Source organism: Epinephelus moara, chromosome 19 (assembly GCF_006386435.1).
Source record: "Epinephelus moara isolate mb chromosome 19, YSFRI_EMoa_1.0, whole genome shotgun sequence".
Lineage (NCBI taxonomy): Eukaryota > Metazoa > Chordata > Actinopteri > Perciformes > Serranidae > Epinephelus > Epinephelus moara.
The window spans coordinates 28,645,864-28,662,819 of NC_065524.1; the positions used below are offsets into that span (position 1 = coordinate 28,645,864).

Consider the following 16,956-nt stretch of genomic DNA (forward strand, 5'->3'; position numbering starts at 1 on the left):
ATTAGTATTAGTATTTTCTGTCATGCATGTGAAAAGGGCGTGCATCTGTCTTACTTTGATGTGTGTGTGTTTTGGCCGTGGGCCTTCATTCGACCTAATTATATTCACCTGAACCGCATCTGGAAAGCTGTGTTTCCCATGATTGGTAGATGAAGTTCTGCCGCACATGCAGAGAGTTCATGATCAGTCTGCTCCAGGTCGAACTTGATGTTGTGGCCCAAGCTGTTTGTTTGTTTGTTTTTGTCTGTCTTTGCCCTTCTTCCTACATGACAGCATAGATGGTGTTATCTTTTTGTGGCTTTAATATTGTAACACCATTTGTTGTGTTTACAACTGTGCTTTAAATTCAAATTCACTTGTTGTTTTCGCAGTGCCAATTACAGCAAGCCTGAAAAGCAACATTACTTACTTATTACTTGAGTGTTGGGTGGCAGATGCTGTGATAAGATGCAGTACAGTTTAAGGAAACACTCAGTTTCTCATAAGGTGTTTTGCTTTCTTTGTTTGGATTTGAAACTGTTGAGTGGCACCTTCTCTCCACCTCTGCTGGCTATGAAGACAAACCAGACAGACCTGATGTATATATAGGCCAATGAGTTCAGTTAAACACAGCAGATTTGGACTATAGTGACCTCAAATACAAGATCACTTGATCAGTCTTGCATCCACTTATTCCTGTGGCACGAGAAATTCGCAACGAGATCCCACATTACATCAGAGTAATACCCTCTTTAGCCCTATTCGGACAGGATTAGTTTATCGTGGAGACGTGGGGTAAAGTAATTATTACCAGGGATTTTAGTCCGAACGCGCCATGTCTGTAATCATTACGGATGTCGGTAAAAATTACGGCGACTTTTACCTTCTGTAAAACGGTCTGGAGAAAATAGCTTGGGTAATATTAATCCCGTGCGAATGCGATCCTCTGTAAAAATGTATGTAAATATTTCGTCACGTCCTGTTTACAACCATTTTCCCGCGTTTACAACTAGTTTTCCGCGTTTTTTCGATGATGGAGGCGCTAGAAGAAGCATTCGGTGTTGTTGGCCTTCGTGATAGTGGACATTCTTCTAATGATCGCATAGCCCTACGTGGGAGACCAATCAAAAAGGTCGAGAAGAAAGCACTTTTCAGAGCCACGAGACTGGTTGTGTTAGGTAGGCCTGATATAAATCCATATTGCTAATCGCTGTGTACACACAATCCTGATCATGGGCAATATTTCATATTAGGCTAATCATTAATTATTATTATCCTTCAGCTGATGCTCACAGGAAGCAACGTAGCACGCACATGCCGACAGGGAGGTGACGCCAGGGCGCAAACCGAGTCCCGTGCGAATCAGACATTTATATTACGGATTACATTTATAAACTGACATTAGTCCACATCCCTATGTAAAACTAATCCCGTCGGAATGGTACTTTTTAAACATGTCAGACACGCATTTAAACACTATCTGATGGAAGGACAGACCTGCAACCATTGGTTTAAATCCCATATCCCATTTTACTCACTCCATTTCAGGGCGCTACTCTGCAATGTCGATGTAGCTGCCTACATTTTGTTGTTTTGCCTCTGCTGATTATTTCTGTTTGTATTTTATATTGTATTGTGTATTTGTTACATAACTGGAACCTGCTGAAAACCAGTTTTTAACTGAGTCAGGCCAGTTTTAACTGTAACACACAATGTTACTTTTGATTCCTTCCCTGTATCATACATCAGCTCAAGCTCTAGAAACAGGGACAAACTACCTGTGGTCTTTGCACACAGGTGCATTGCATTTCCCATGTCTATTGCTGACTTTGTGATCTTTGCTCCTTGGGCAGATCCGACACCTCTTTCTCTTCGGCTCGCCCTGTCTGCTTCTTTTTTCCTGTGGCTGGGTTGTGGCTTTTGTCGCCCCATGTCTTCCCATTGCTTCAATGATCGGGATTTGCAGTTGGGGGCAGCCTTCTTGTCGACTCCTCATATGTGGTGTGACAAGCTCCTGTGAGAGCTCACGGAGAAAGAGCCGTCGTGCATTGGTAAAGCCACTCTTGAATTCAGGGTGCTGAGCTGTGGAAAAAGGTGTAGACATTTAGGGTGGTGATGTGAAGCATGTTTTACCACAGCACCATGGGCCAGCTCTGTGTTGGCACATGCGGTTTTAAATTCCAACCATCTTGTCCATGGCGTCTACACCTCCTTTGAACTTGGTGTAGAATGTGATTGCTCCTGTTTTGTTCTTCCTGCTATTTTCATTCACCACTTTGTTGTGGTGAATCCTGCTCAGAAGAGCAACAGCCATTCCTTTCTTTCTTACATAGCCAACCATGGTAAGGTTTCCACTGAACCCAAATTCTGTGCTTGAACCTCCCTGGCATTGGAAGCCTCCCCAAGTAACAAAGATTGCAAAGTGAACATTAAGTGTGGGAGGGGTCTGGAGCCTATCCCAGCTGACACTGGGTGAGAGGCAGGGTACACCCTGGACAGGTCACCAGACTATCACAGGGCTAACAGAGACAGACAACCATTCACACTTACATTCACACCTACAGCAAATTTAGAGTCACCAATTAACCTGCATGTCTTTGGACTGTGGGAGGAAGCTGGAGTACCCAGAGAAAACCTATGGTGACACAGGGAGAACATGCAAACTCTGCACAGTAGGGCTCCCTCCTGGGTTCGAACCAGGAACCCTCTTGCTGTGAGGCGACCATGGCCACCGTGTTCAAAATGTCAAAGAGTGGAAGATAAAAAATAAATACACTACAAATGATTATTCTTAACCAAAATGACAAAAATGGCATTTGTAAACATCACTTTTGACCCGCTTATGTAAGCTTTGGGTACTAATACAACAACTATAATTTCCTAAAATTTGTAAAAGAGAAGTTAAAAATTTAAATATTGATATATATATATATATATATATATATAAATATAATATTGATACCGGAAATGATGGCAACTTCTCATTACAAGGATACCCACTTGACCCACTTACGCATAAGGGTTAATGTTGTGAAACTGTCGTGGTTAGGTTTAGGCAACAAAACTACTTGGATTTCCTTATCTGCCTGTTTATCTGTGGCAAAAGTTTGGTTGGCTCTTCTTCCTTCCCTGTCATTATGTAATGGTATCATGTTACTTCTTGTCTTTGGTACTCAGCCAGACAAATGTAGAGATAGACTAAAGCTTACAGGGAACCAAGCCAAACACCCATGGCATCATTATTATGTAGCCATGACGCTGTTAAAAAAACAAAACAAAACAAAACACCTGTCTATTTTGCTTCCATAACAAGGCTTTTTTTGTTTGTTTGTTTTTTTGGTGACATGTGAGAGATGAAACACTGCCCAAAAACTACAGAACAACCAACAGAGAGAGAACTGTAGAAATCAGAATCCTCCACTTTATTGTCAGCCATTGTATTCAGACGTCAAACAATGAGACAACAATGAATGTACCGTGAATATCACACAGCAAATATTACAAATATCAGTGTTATAAAATACATCTCTAAAATGACGCTACAGCTGTGTAACAGATAAAATACACATTGTAAGAGTAGAAAATAAAACTATTTTACTCCAGATGTACATATATTACAATCCTTGGTACTTTCAAAACGAGCAAATGAGTGACGCTGCCTTTTCTTGGCTCTGTATGAGGAATGATGTAAAAAGATTTGTTGAAAACAGTCAGTTCTGCATCTTTTTCAGTCATTATTATACTGTGCATGCTGCAGGGTGGTAAAGAAGAGGCAGCAGGGTACAGATGGGAGTCATAGTGGTCTGTCTTGTAACGGAATATAAGAAGTTTGATCCCTGCAAAAGACCATCGTTGGCAAGAGAAGGACACCTAGAAACCGAAATCTGTCATTCTGTTTCCGACTTGTGAGCATTCTGCAGCATGGAACTTCTCTGTTGAAAGGAGAATCACTGAGGATATTGTCCGACGGGAGATGATGTGTTCTGGATCCAAAACAACCAAACCACATTGAAAATCTATACAGATTTAGCAGGAGGTGTTGGTGCAGCAGGACAGGGCCGAGTGATGGCAATCTCTTCTTCTAACTCGTCTTGATGACGTTTCCTTGATTAGGTTATTGGATATGTTATCATCCTCTCTTCTCTTCTTCACATTCTGCCTTGATTCAGTCCTTGATTTCTTCCTCTATGACTGCCTTGTCCTTCAGCCTCACCCCATCGTCCTCTTCATCTCTGCTTCCTGTCTCTGGTCCAGGACTCGGCGGCAGCAGCTCCAGGTCCTTGGAGCTGCTCGTGCTGGCAGCTCTGGCAATCCTGGTGAGCGTCTGTTCGTACGGCGAGGGCAGGTAGACCATGAGGAAGACCCCGTCCGTCACGTCCTGCTCGGAGCTGGAGCTGGGGAGCTGGTGCTGACCCCTACTGCGTCGGATCGACGACAGCAGCTCGCAGTTCCTCTCCGGATCCTGCAGGTCCTCCAGGGCGATCACGTTGGCCAAGCCCAGCTTGCCATTGAGGCCGTAGCTGGACCTTCGGCGCCATATCAGGAAGCCGAAGGCAGTGATGAGGAGCAGGAGGATAGAGACGGTTGCTATGGTGATGTAGGTGATCGATCCTGCACTGATGATAGCCTCACCTGAGCTCGGGCCCTGTGAGTCAGGCACAAAAAGGTTAGATTTCCTGAGAATAGATTATTACGTGATTATTGCATCAAAATTGACATAATTCTCCTTTTTTCTTGCCATAATTAAATTTCACAATCAACCTTAACATATGAACAGAAAACTGGTCTAACTAGTCTTATGTCGAAGGTCGAAGTGAGGAGAGGAAATGTGCTGTGCTGTTAGACTGAAGTGATAAACTATCTAGTTATTAGAGGAAAGTGAGTGAGACTGAAATCAAAAACAGAGAAACTTAGAATCTAACAATTATAAAAAACTCCAACATTTAGTAATAAAGGGAATACTAAAGTCAGATGGTGACATCGGGCCGACAGAGGGTGCTGTCAGTCACAAACATCTGTTCGGCCTTTTTACATGAATTAATCTGCACCAGTAAAACTGCTTAGCACTGAGCACACAGTCACTGAATGCACTACATATGTGTTTAACATAAATACTTCATAAATGTTAATAAAGCTCGGAACGCAAGGTTAAGATCCGATTAAGATTTCAATGAAAGCAAAATCAAGTAGTGGTGTTGCCGCAGACTTCTGAGCATGAGCATCAAATCGGAATTAACATATGTAATACTTAAAATAAATATCTTAAATGCCGGAAGCTTCAGACGACATAATATGTGTGGGTAAACTAACAAAGTTGAGATTAAATACGTGTTTCCTGATTGCGTTTTGCACTTTTGAAGACACACTAGAATGTTTGACTCAACTAAGAATATTGAATATACAGTTTATGAGGTTTAGATGAGCGACAATTTATTTTCAACACAGCTGGGTCTCTCTTTAATTCTTGCAAAGTGGATTGATAGCAGATAATCTTTTATTTTATTGCATCATTTGTATGTACAGTATGTAAAGGGGTTTGTTTTGGGTCATTACCAGTCATTGCAAGTTAAATCACAGCACAGAAAACCTCTTTCAGATATCACACTTGTCCTAATGTGAAGCAACTTTTAATTATGCAGTTAATATAATATAGAATAAATAAAGAAAATATTCATTTATTTGGGTTTTAAAGTTAAAAATCAAAACTTCAAAATTCTTTCTACACTTTGTCACCTCAACTATGCCTGGCATTTACCTTGTTATATAATCTAATTGGCCAAATGCCAAAATGCTGTCACGTTGCTAATTTACTGTGAAAAGTCACAAGACTTTACATGCCTGCCTTATGATCTTTCATATTTCCGTCTATAATTATCCCTAGAGGCTGCACATGCAAACTGTGTAACTTTCATCTGTAATGTAGGCTGTAAGAATAATGAGAGCATTCAAGACTGGTTAAGTGCTTCTAGAAACTTCTTTTTGGATCACTTCTCTGCTGCATTTTCTTTTTTAGTTTCTACATTTAACATATTAAATGATTAACAGATTAATTAATGAACAGATTAATTGACTGTGATGGTAATCATTAGTCCCAACACACCCATTAAATTTGAATGAACTCACCGGTGCCTGTCTGTCAGTGGAGGGCAAAGCCGAGGGTCCAGGCGACCAGTCCAGAGAGTCCCGGCCGGCCGGTCCAAACTTCATCCAGCTGCTCTCCAACAGAGACCGCATGGTGGATGGGTGGAGGATCTGAAGCCCAGCTGGAGCCAGGGGCTACAGCGGCCGACAGAGCTCAGAGGAGGTACGGTGGACGGAGAGATGAGGAGGACGAGTGTGCTGTGAGCTCAGAGGGACACTGGCTGCAGAGCTGAAGTGATCATCCTGAAATAATAATTGCGAGGGGGAGGAGGGAGGGAGGACGAAATGAGGGCAGCAGACAGTCAATGTGTCCAGCTGAGAGGAGGCACGTCACTGGTCCTGATGGGAGGATTTACAGCTGTGTGTGTAAAAGAGACAGGGATGGATGGAGCATGTGACTGCTCAGCAAAGCAAGACAACTCATTTTCCATTCCATTTGTAATTGTATATATCATGATACAGTAAATGCTCTGTGAATTCAGTAAAGAAATGGTTACAAACATAACAAACATACAGCTGCTTCAGATTAAACAACACTTGAGTCAAAAGAACAGTAAAAAGAAATTCTTCCAAAATGGAAGCTTTAAAGGGACAGTTCCCCTTAAATCAAAAATCCATATTTCTCCTCTTACCTGTACAGCTGTTTATCAGTCTAGATGGTTTTGGTGTGAGCTGCAGAGTGTTGGAGATATCTGCTGTAAAGATGTCCAACCTGGTCTCGCTCCGAAGTCGTGGAAATACGGCGCTTGGGCAGTGACTTCCGACGTCACTGACACTGACACTGACACTGACACTGACAAAAAAGCATGTCCCGGTGGCATCAGAGGGGACACGTGTCTGGACAAGAATGAAAGTTACGGCGGCGAACATCCAAGTAGGGTGGGTGAACAACCACTGACTTTCACCCTCGAGAGCAGTGTTTGTGTCCCACAAGATTATAAAGCCAAACCCGGTTCCTTTTTCCTAAACCCAACCACATGTGTTAGATGTTGAAGGAAAAAAAAAAAAGTCAATTTGTATTGTTGTACTGACGTAGTGTGCTTAGTTTGAAAGAGACTGTATGTAAACGATAAATTTCCTGTGAAAACTTAAGTGCATTTTGAAAGAAGACAACGCATATAACAGGCAGAACTTGACACGGCGTCCAGAACGTCAACACCAACGCACCCAGGGTACCTTGCACATCATAACCTGATGTGAAAACGTTGATATATGATGAGGTCGGAGTGAGAATGTGTAGAAATCACTGTCTGCAAAATACATTTGGAAAACTTGAAAGTCTAGACTAGAAATCATGAAGCGGTTACTCAAGATAATCCACAGGCCTTGTTGTCAGTAGTTTCATGTAGCATCTACTCATAGTCAAGAAATTTGTGCTCCGACAGCACCGGATGTAGACATTACTGGTGACCTCCGTGGCTGAGCTGTAACATTAGTTAGCTCAGTGGTGCTAGGTGAGCTAGCAGTAGATGCATGCTTCCTTCTGGGAGGTGATGTGGGTGGTGGGTGTAGAGAGAAAATAGTTCCTACATGAAACTGCTCACAGCAAGGTCTCTGGATGGAAACAACAACGTCGTGTTGGATTTCTGTGTTTACAACTTGACTCTCTTCCTCCAGTCTGACCAAGTCATGTTACCTTGCAAGATAATGAAAGAATCTCGACCATGGTAAAAATGGCCAAATCTCTAGCGGTGGATACATTTTCACCGTTGCGTGTTATATACCATCATATCATCCAACCCTAGTGTTTACGGATCTGTCACCTCTTTTTAAAAGTTTGTCAAGTTTAGGCAACAAAAATTTCACAAAGTTTCAAGTTAAGTTACAGTTAAGGAAGGATCATGATCGTGGTGAAAAGAAGCCAGTGATAAGAAGAGGTAGAAGACAACGGTCTCAAGTGTTAAAGATCAAACAACCCAGTGTTTGCATGCCCGGTGTGTCTGTCAGGAGAACACAAAGAGAGGCGGTGTAAGTGTTTGAACACACAGTTTGAACAGAACAGAACAGAATTGTTCAGGACATTTAGAATGGCTGTATATGGCAAACAGTCTATTTGGCCGCAGGGTGTCACATGACCTGCAGCTCCATCTGTGGCCACTTCGCACTATGTGGTATTCTTCAAAAGTCATTCTCTGACCTTGACCTCGTTTGGAGGTGAGTAATGCTCAGATGAGCGGCAGTGAGGTATTTTAAGTGATTGTTATCATAGATGTGAAGATGTGAAATAGTACCACATGATGACACACACGAGATAAACTGCTTTTATTGTACAACACACAGAGCAGACAGGCCTCCTGGAAAAGCGCTTTGAAACATACAGCAGGTACACAACTGTAAGACTGAGTTTAGGAGGAGAGAGGAAAGCCAGAGCAGGTGAGAAACTTCAGGAGGAGAGATTACAGGTGCTTTTTTCTTTGATATCAAAAGCAGAAAAAAATACAGTTTTAGAAATCACAGTCACAACATTAGCTGACCTGCTGATGTCAGCCCGGTCTGAAGTCAGCGAAGGACGCAAACTGACAAACTAACCACCTGAATAAGTGTGCAGAAAGCTTTTTTCATACCAGGAAACTTCTGCACATTCATCTGCAGGAATGCTGACGGATAGATGACACATTTTCACAGTTGCCTAGCCTAAAAATCCCACACAAACCATTGGCTGTCGCTTTAAACTGTGAGTTTGTTATTCAAAGGGACACAAGCAATTTGGAACATGTTTTTAATTAAATACTTCCCTTTGGCTGAGTTATCCTGACCTGTTTAACATCTTCTGTGCCACAGGTATGGTCACCACACCACACCTCACACACCGCATGTACCTTGGCTTAGGTGTGGAGAAAAGTTGTTACATGTCACTGTCAGTGTTTCAGTGTCAAGTGCAGCAAGCAGAGCTCAAGATCCAGTTTTTCCGTTTAATAAAGTTAAAACTAAAATGCAGGTTAAAAAAAAAGAGTTGAGAACAGAAGGGAATGTGGCAATGTGGAAACATAAATCTAGTACTATGTTTTCTAGGCTGACAAGTACACTTAGTTTGAGTAGAGACCTATGGACCAGTATGGCTCCGGAGTACCATTATAAATTAAACTGTATGCATCTCTCTTCACTGATACACATTTTATTAATGCTATTTATGTGTTTATTTACTGCATGTTTAAGTTCACTTTAAAGTGGTACATCAGTGATTTGGTATGACTTCCATAAAGCTGGTTGCCTGGTAAAACCATCCTGATGACATGAGCTCAATGTTCTGTTTTGTTCTCTGCATCAATCTGGACTCAATGCCGCCCCAAACACTTTGAGTGGGTGGGACGACTCACCTTGACAAACTCCTTTAGCCAATCAGCGTAACAAAACACCGGGGAACATCTTCATCCACAATGGAGCCAGTTGATAAATCAAGCTTTTGCCAAGTCCAGTTGGAAGAACGGCAAAAAATGGTCCTTGGTACATGCCCAGCTCCAAAACCACTGACTCATACATTTCCCACACCGCAACTTTTCTAGGAATGCACCAATTTAGTATTAGGCAAATATTCGCCTTGCTGATTACCATCAACCTATCAGCAACTACGATGGCATTCGCCGATGGCAGAAGCTGATGTTTGTCCGTTGGGTCACATCAATTTTGCTCAGGCTGAAAAGCAGGGCCGTCATCTGGGAAATATAGAAAACGTGTTTAGGATGAACAGAGATCTCCTCAGGACGACTTCAGAATGAAAGGATGTGGTAAACTCACCACTGACATATCAGGGGACGCACCCTATTGTTTCTTTGATAATGCTTCATTGTGAACAAAAAATCCGTCAGCAGGAGGAGCGCTAGTTAGCGTTAGCTGTTAGCAGCTGTTGACAGAGACTGCACTGATACATTATGATGCATTCAAGCTCTCGTCGGTAAAAATGAGAATTGGGTAATACGTAAATTAGAATGCTCTCACGATGTGTTCAAATGTAATCGAAACTGCTCTGGCCTGCCTACTGTTGCTGCTTCCACTGCAAGCTACTTTGCAACCAGCCTCCACCCCAGCTCCTCCTTTTCATGTTGTCTGACTTATCAGTGTCATTTCTGTTTGTCATTGATGTTTGCTCTGTTCTGTTCCCAGCGGCTTTTTATGTAGGCACGCAAAAGGGCAGAGAGGTGTGCTCTCTCTGCCTTAGGCTTTCTGCGTAGGCCTGAGGAAAGGCAGAGGGGCCCCAGTACAGAGCCATACCGCCAAATATAACACTGCAAATGGAAATACAGTTTTGTTTGACTAAAGTGTTCCTGTTTGAAATGTACAACAATATAAAACAGGGAGGGAAGTATGAAGAGTAAAGGCTTTTAAAGCTGATTTTGTTTAACCTTTTTCATGTAAGAGACGGTTATATTAAGGTTGATTCATACCTGTGTATGCTTGAATTTGTGCTCATTCAAAGGTAGTGTAACGAGGAACTGACTGACTTTAAATCAGTTTTTAAAATTAAAAATGTATTTTTCCCTTGCACAAAAGGGAGAATGAGAAAAAAGAAAGATAAAATAAACAACAACAACAAAAGAAAAACACTGGTATTGGCCCAGAATTTCACAAGTTGTGCATCCCTAAATATTTCTAATAATTTGATTGTAAAGTCAAAACAAAGATAATTTTCTGTAGTACCTCTTCGTTCTCTGGATCTATATGTTCCCGTGACGCCCTCAGTCGTGTGAGCCTCTATTTTAGAAACTGTGTCAAATGTCTGGGTCACGTACTATATACTTTCTCCGTCAGTGTCAGACGACAGGACAACATAGTCAAAGCTGCTTTGCGTTCACTCCTACGCTCTCAGGCGATCAGACAGATGCTCAGCCTCCCTGCAACTATCAGACCATTCACCCAATCACTCATCCACCTACTGAGTTCCCAAAAGCTAGTTGAGTGATTTGTGCAAAACCCATAACTATTCTTTTACTCTTTTTTTTTCAGTAAGTTCGTCTTTTCTAAGATACACTAGCAATCTGTCTGAGCTCTGAGCAACGCAAGTATACTAGGTCACACTGTTCAATCTGCTCAGAGCCCCAATAATCCCTCGACTGCACAATAACACAGTAAACTCTAGATGGTTTTACTGTAAATTATCAGTAGAAATGCGATTACAGCTTCCCAGCACAAAGATAGAAGAAGGAGCTTTTACACTGGTGAATCAGAAAACAATAAGAGCTTATACTCGTGCAAAGACTTTGCTGTAAAATCTTTCTGGTGATGGAACACATGATGATGGATGGATTTGGAGCATCTCTTCGGTACTGAACTATACCCAAGTGCATCCAATCTGCTTAGAGTGCAGATGAAGTTTGTGCTCGTGTTGATCAGCGTGCCACAACATCCACATTCATGATTCAATCTTATCTTAATCTCTGCGCTATATACACTATGCACGTTAGCAGTAAAACTCAGACGTGGAGACAAAACCGTTATCTCATCTTTAACATGTGAAACAAACAATACACAAGAGACTAAGAGCAGGACAATCAGAGTAAAAGACCGGATGAAAACCAGGCGAAATCAACACAAACTGTTGTTGCATGACACCGACACATTAGTCGACTGCTTTTTTTAGATGGAAACGCTGGCATGGACTTAACACCAACTAAATCCTTCCCTTCACCGCTGCTGATCACACTGACGGCCGACAACATCTGTCCACTCGCTGCTCGCCCTCAAACAGCAGGGAATAAGGACAAATGGGGACGGGTCAGGGACACTGGGAGGGGCTGAGGGACAACAGAGACAGGACAGGACGGAGAGGCGAGACATATTAATGCTGTTTGTCATTTACTGGACAGTCGGAAATGACTACTTTCTGGGAGCAAAAGTGAATTAAAGATTTCGAAGTAGGAATTGGGGCAAGTTTCTTCATCCCCCGTTATTTTTAGAGAGTATCTACTTTATAGTGTGGCAGCAAGTTTGTAGGTTCAGGGGGAAAGGAAATACAAGTAAAATCATGTTGTAGTTAAATGTTTTGTCGTTGCAATTGCACGATTTGGCTCAATAGAGAAAATCAAGTAATGCTGCCCTCTAGACTAAAAACAGTCACACAGGGACATAGTGCACTTAAGAGAAATGCTAGGAAGAGACTGTTGAGTCACACAACTGTCTAACAATTTCAAACTTTGCCTTCCAATGTTTTTTCCCCATAAAATAAAACTTTATGTTCCCACATTGAAGAGCAGACCGGCTGAAGACAGCAGAGACAGTGTCCAGTCCTGTGGATACGGGTTGAGTCCAACTTGCACACAATAATACAAAAACTTGAATGCAACCAATTATCTGCTGCAATATGCACCAAGTAGTGAATGGGACTGAATAAAACAAAATATAGAAAACTAATAGCTACCAGTGTAGTTCGTCAAAGCATCCCTGTGGCTAACAATCTTTTCCAAGTTCTATTCAGTACACATCTCTGGCATTGCTTTGGCTTTAGTGGTGGTTGGACCCTACCTGTCTGACCGCAAACATCAACAACCATAGCTAAATGATGATCTCAGTTCCTCTGATGGTCACTCAGTGCTCAACAGGAGTTACTGGGGTTATGATTTAAGTTTTTTTTTTTTTAATAAATTGTATCAAGAAGAAACAGTCTCAAATACATGTGTACTTGGGGCATTTTCGTGATTAACAGATGCTTCAGTCTATCACAATCAGTCATGGTGATTGCTACATTGCCCAAATTAAGATTTTAAGGCTCTTATAACGACAGCGGTGAGGTGTAAACTGAAACTCTGGCCTCAAAAGGTCTCTCCAGGAACCTGTGGCTGATGTCAGAGATGCTACAATGTGTACACTAAGTGACGTCCTATCCTCTGCCATCAAGAAGACACACTTTGTCATCATGCTGGCCTCAACTGGCCTACATCTTTTCACTATCTCCCTACTGGCTTATAATGGTATAAGTGCTCTGGTGATATTTCCAGAATCAGGTTGTTTTTAGGGGCCACTTGGGTGACTTTGGAGCTTCATTCACAAAAAGAAAGCCAGCAAAGGCAAACAAATGAGACAGTAAGCACCAAAGGAAGTGAGGAAGCTGGTGAAGAGAGAGCAATGAGTGCAGATGAAGAGACAAACTCACAGAAGTTGATAAACTGAGTGAAAAAAAGAAAAGCAAATCTTCTTAGGAGCTTCAGATGCCCCTCCCCGACCTGCCTGCATGCCTGCCCTCAATATGGTCCAGGCTGCTGAAGCTAGCAACACTCTCAACACGCTCTTCTTTCATTCAGTCAGTCATAATCTGTCCTAAAATGCACAGCAGCATGAATGGAGGTCAGTACAGACTCAGCTTATTGGTTGACTTGTGTCATGTGATGTTTGATGAGGTTTTTTTTTTTTACATTTTCTGCACTTGTTTGTTTTCTGTGGTCCAGCATACATAATAACATTACTGCGATCCAGGTGAGAGCAGTGACGTTATTCTTTGGAGACTGCAGATATCTGCACTCCTATTGGTAGCCGACAGTTAAAGATTGATTGTCTCAATGTCAAGTTCATTGAGTAAGAAAAGGACAGAATGGTTAACTTCCTGATGACTTTGCTGCTGTCCCCAGAGCTTTACTACATAACTAGGGTTGCAAATGTGACGTTTACTCTGAGGTTGGTGCTATAGGAAGTTGCCATTGAAATCCAGAAGGGTTCATCCTCTGTGGAGCAAGACCGTGCACAGTAAATGTCGGAGATCTGCTTGTCTTAAATAAACCAAACCAGCAGTATTTGTTAACTCATTAATTGTCTCTGTCTCATTGTACATTGAATATATTTGTGTTCTGGACTACTGGTCGAACAAAAGAAGACATCTATAGACATGGTTTGTGGCTTTGAGAAATTTAGAGGGGGATTCTTACTTTTTGATTTTGACCAAAAGAGGAGAAACTGTGTAAACTGTTAACTGTGTGTTACTTGTGTGTAACGCTGTATTTGGCTGTCTTTTGACTGGCTTACAAATGAAGGAGGATATTTAGTGACTGAGGACGGCATATGGATTATGATGTTGTGAACACATGATGCATTTCTTGAGGTTTACTGAGTTTTAAGTGCTTTAACTTAATGCGCCGGTCTTAAGAACAGTGACATTATTACAGTAGTTGCTAGATGTGGCTTTGATGTAAAACCTTGTGAATACTAACACACCAATCTACCTAAACCTAGACGCATATTTAACACCAGCAGCCTTGCTCATGTCAGTTAGTTAGTATAAGCACATATTGCATCAACAGGTGAAATATGAACTCAAAAAACAGAAAATGCTCAATATGACACATTAAATATTTTAAACAATAAATGATATAAATACACATAAACAGCAAAAATAAAATGTAATATAGCACTGGCATTCAACATTAAAATACATATTCTGTATGTGATATGTGGTTAAAATAAATACTTGATTGCTCCACTCTGGTTAAGACTCATTCTAGGAGGTTTAATATTTAGTTGAAGGTGAATGAGTGCACGGTATTCAAAGCTGAATATAGGAAATGTATGGCAGCAGCAAACAAACATACAATCAGATCGACTGCGAAACATGTCGCCAGCAGATGTAATGGCAGCACATTCTCTGATTATGAGAAAATAAACTAAATAAACACATAAAATAACATTTTAAAGGCAGGCTATATTATGCAGGATTTTCCTAGAACACAATGTATAGACTCATACAAAAGTCTCTCAATCATCACTACCAGTATGACCTACTGAGTTTGTGGTGATGTATTTATTTGAGAGACCCTGCCCTCTGCCTGTATGGAGGTTACAAAAAGGTAGTAACCAAACTGTAAGCAGCATGCATCCAAGAGGAAGCTACAAAAATTGCAGACACAGCGCAGAAAAACACAAATATAGCAAACTAAAATGACTCTGCTGGTTGGCTTTTACTTTCATTGGCAATACTGTTTACAATCAGTAACCGGCAATTCCTGCATAGTAAACCTTTAAGTTTGCATTTTCAACTTTAAACACGTCGATCTCCTTTAAGCTGGTTTATGCTAGTGATCTGTCACTGTGGTGTTCATACACAACGTTTCTCATAGATGAGCTGAGGCAGGACTGAGACATAGTATACGTCCCCCTATATGTGCTCAGTTGAGGAAGTGACTTGGTAGGTCACCCACAGTATTCACCATAACCAGTAGTAACAATGGCCCCATGTTGTCAGAAGAAAATCCTTAGAGGTACCCCGTAGAGGTTTTGACCACTTGTGGTGCTATTGAGCAATGTTTTCAATGAGCGAGTCTCTGTTTTGTTTGAATGTCATGCTCGATTAGCACTTGTATGTATGCACGCATGCACAAAGGTGACATAATACACATTCCTGCTGACTGCAGAAGGCAGCGATGCAATTGTTTAGTGTATGGAAGCCGTAAAGCATACAGACGTTTAACAGCTGCAACATCAAACTGAAGGATCTCATTTCATGATACTGAACTTACGAACCACTGTTGACAGTAGCGTGATAAGAAACTTCATAATGCTCTGAGTGTAAACATAGCGGTTTCTTTACGTGAAAACTCCCTTTAGTAAGTGTTGATGTGGTCAAAGGAAAAGTATGCAAGTGAACTACAATAAGCATCATTTATGTGCACATTTATGTTTGCATCCACTTAAGGATGAAGCAATAATTCACTGTAATTATTTATCACCGTAGTAGATGCATAATGTGATGATAATACAATACTGCAACAAAATAGTGAGCAATTCTGCAAATCAGTTAAAATTGATAAGCAAATCATATCTAAAATCTTTGACACAGTGTGTGTGTGTGTGTGTATGTAAATGAACAACTTAAACTAGAGGCAGCACTGGCACATTCACTTTTCAGAATAATGTCCGTTAAACACAAAGAATCCTTCATTAACCAGATAAATCCGTCATTCTTCTTACTGCATCTTTAATCGGCCAATCAAATCCCGAGCTGTATGCGACATTCAGAGCATATCTATGGTTCAGAGTCTGGGGCGGGATTGTCTCTACACAGTTCTCAACATGGAGGTGGTGTAGCAGGTGGCTAGCAGCAAACGGTGCTAACTCCATAAACAGGTGGGAGCCAGAAGGCTGGCGCTAAGCTACTGTGACAACGTCCTTATATCAGCGGTAAGTGTCGCACGAGTGCGGTGCAGAGCGGCAGCGATTAACTAGCCAGTGAGACTCACATGCACTAACATGCAGTCACGGCCGGACCGTCTACCACAGCAACAAACAGAGAAGCTTGGGTGACTTCATTCTCTGGTCAGGACGCTATTACTCAGCTATAACTGTGCATGACAAATACTGGTTTGCTGCTTCATTAATGTTCTGAATGTCACATACAGCTCCTTTAATGTCAATTATGTTCCCCAATGCTTATTAAAAGTGCGTATACAAATATATGTTGACATCAGTTTTCTCATCAATAAGTCGAGCTCATTCCATGTGACATAATGATGTCACAGTGTGCCTTTGCATCGTAGTGTCAGCCAATCTACCCTTCATGAATCTCCCGCACAGCGGCGCCGTCACACGATGAAATCAACCCAATCTAAACAACCTTTCATCTGTTTACGTCCTTCACTGACCGACAGACTGCGCTCCTTGTCCGGCGCTATCACATTTCTTCGCTTGCAATGTCACACGATGATGTCATAGAGTCTGCCGACGCGGCCCAGCCACTCGCGCAGCGCCTGGCGGACCCGGGCGTCGGTCACGTGGCAGGAGAGCTGGCTGAGGCAGGGGTAGAGCGCCGGCTGGAGCGCCAGGAACGAGGAATCTGACAGGAGGAGGACCTGATTGAGGAGAGTCAGGACCATGTTGGTCCACGCCTGCGAGGGGAGAGAAACTATTTCAACGACTAAGCTG

General features: G+C 41.9%; 1 protein-coding gene across 1 annotated transcript in view; it reads right to left on the bottom strand.

The window, feature by feature from the left end:
- Nucleotides 1-8,375: 8,375 nt before the first annotated feature.
- The window catches only part of arfgef3 (ARFGEF family member 3), a 72,503-nt gene continuing 63,922 nt past the window's right edge, over nt 8,376-16,956 (bottom strand). The window contains exon 41 of the mRNA XM_050070412.1: nt 8,376-16,919. Coding sequence (XP_049926369.1) covers nt 16,728-16,919 — 192 coding nt within the window. The 3' untranslated portion in view covers nt 8,376-16,727. The remainder of the gene's footprint in view (nt 16,920-16,956) is intronic.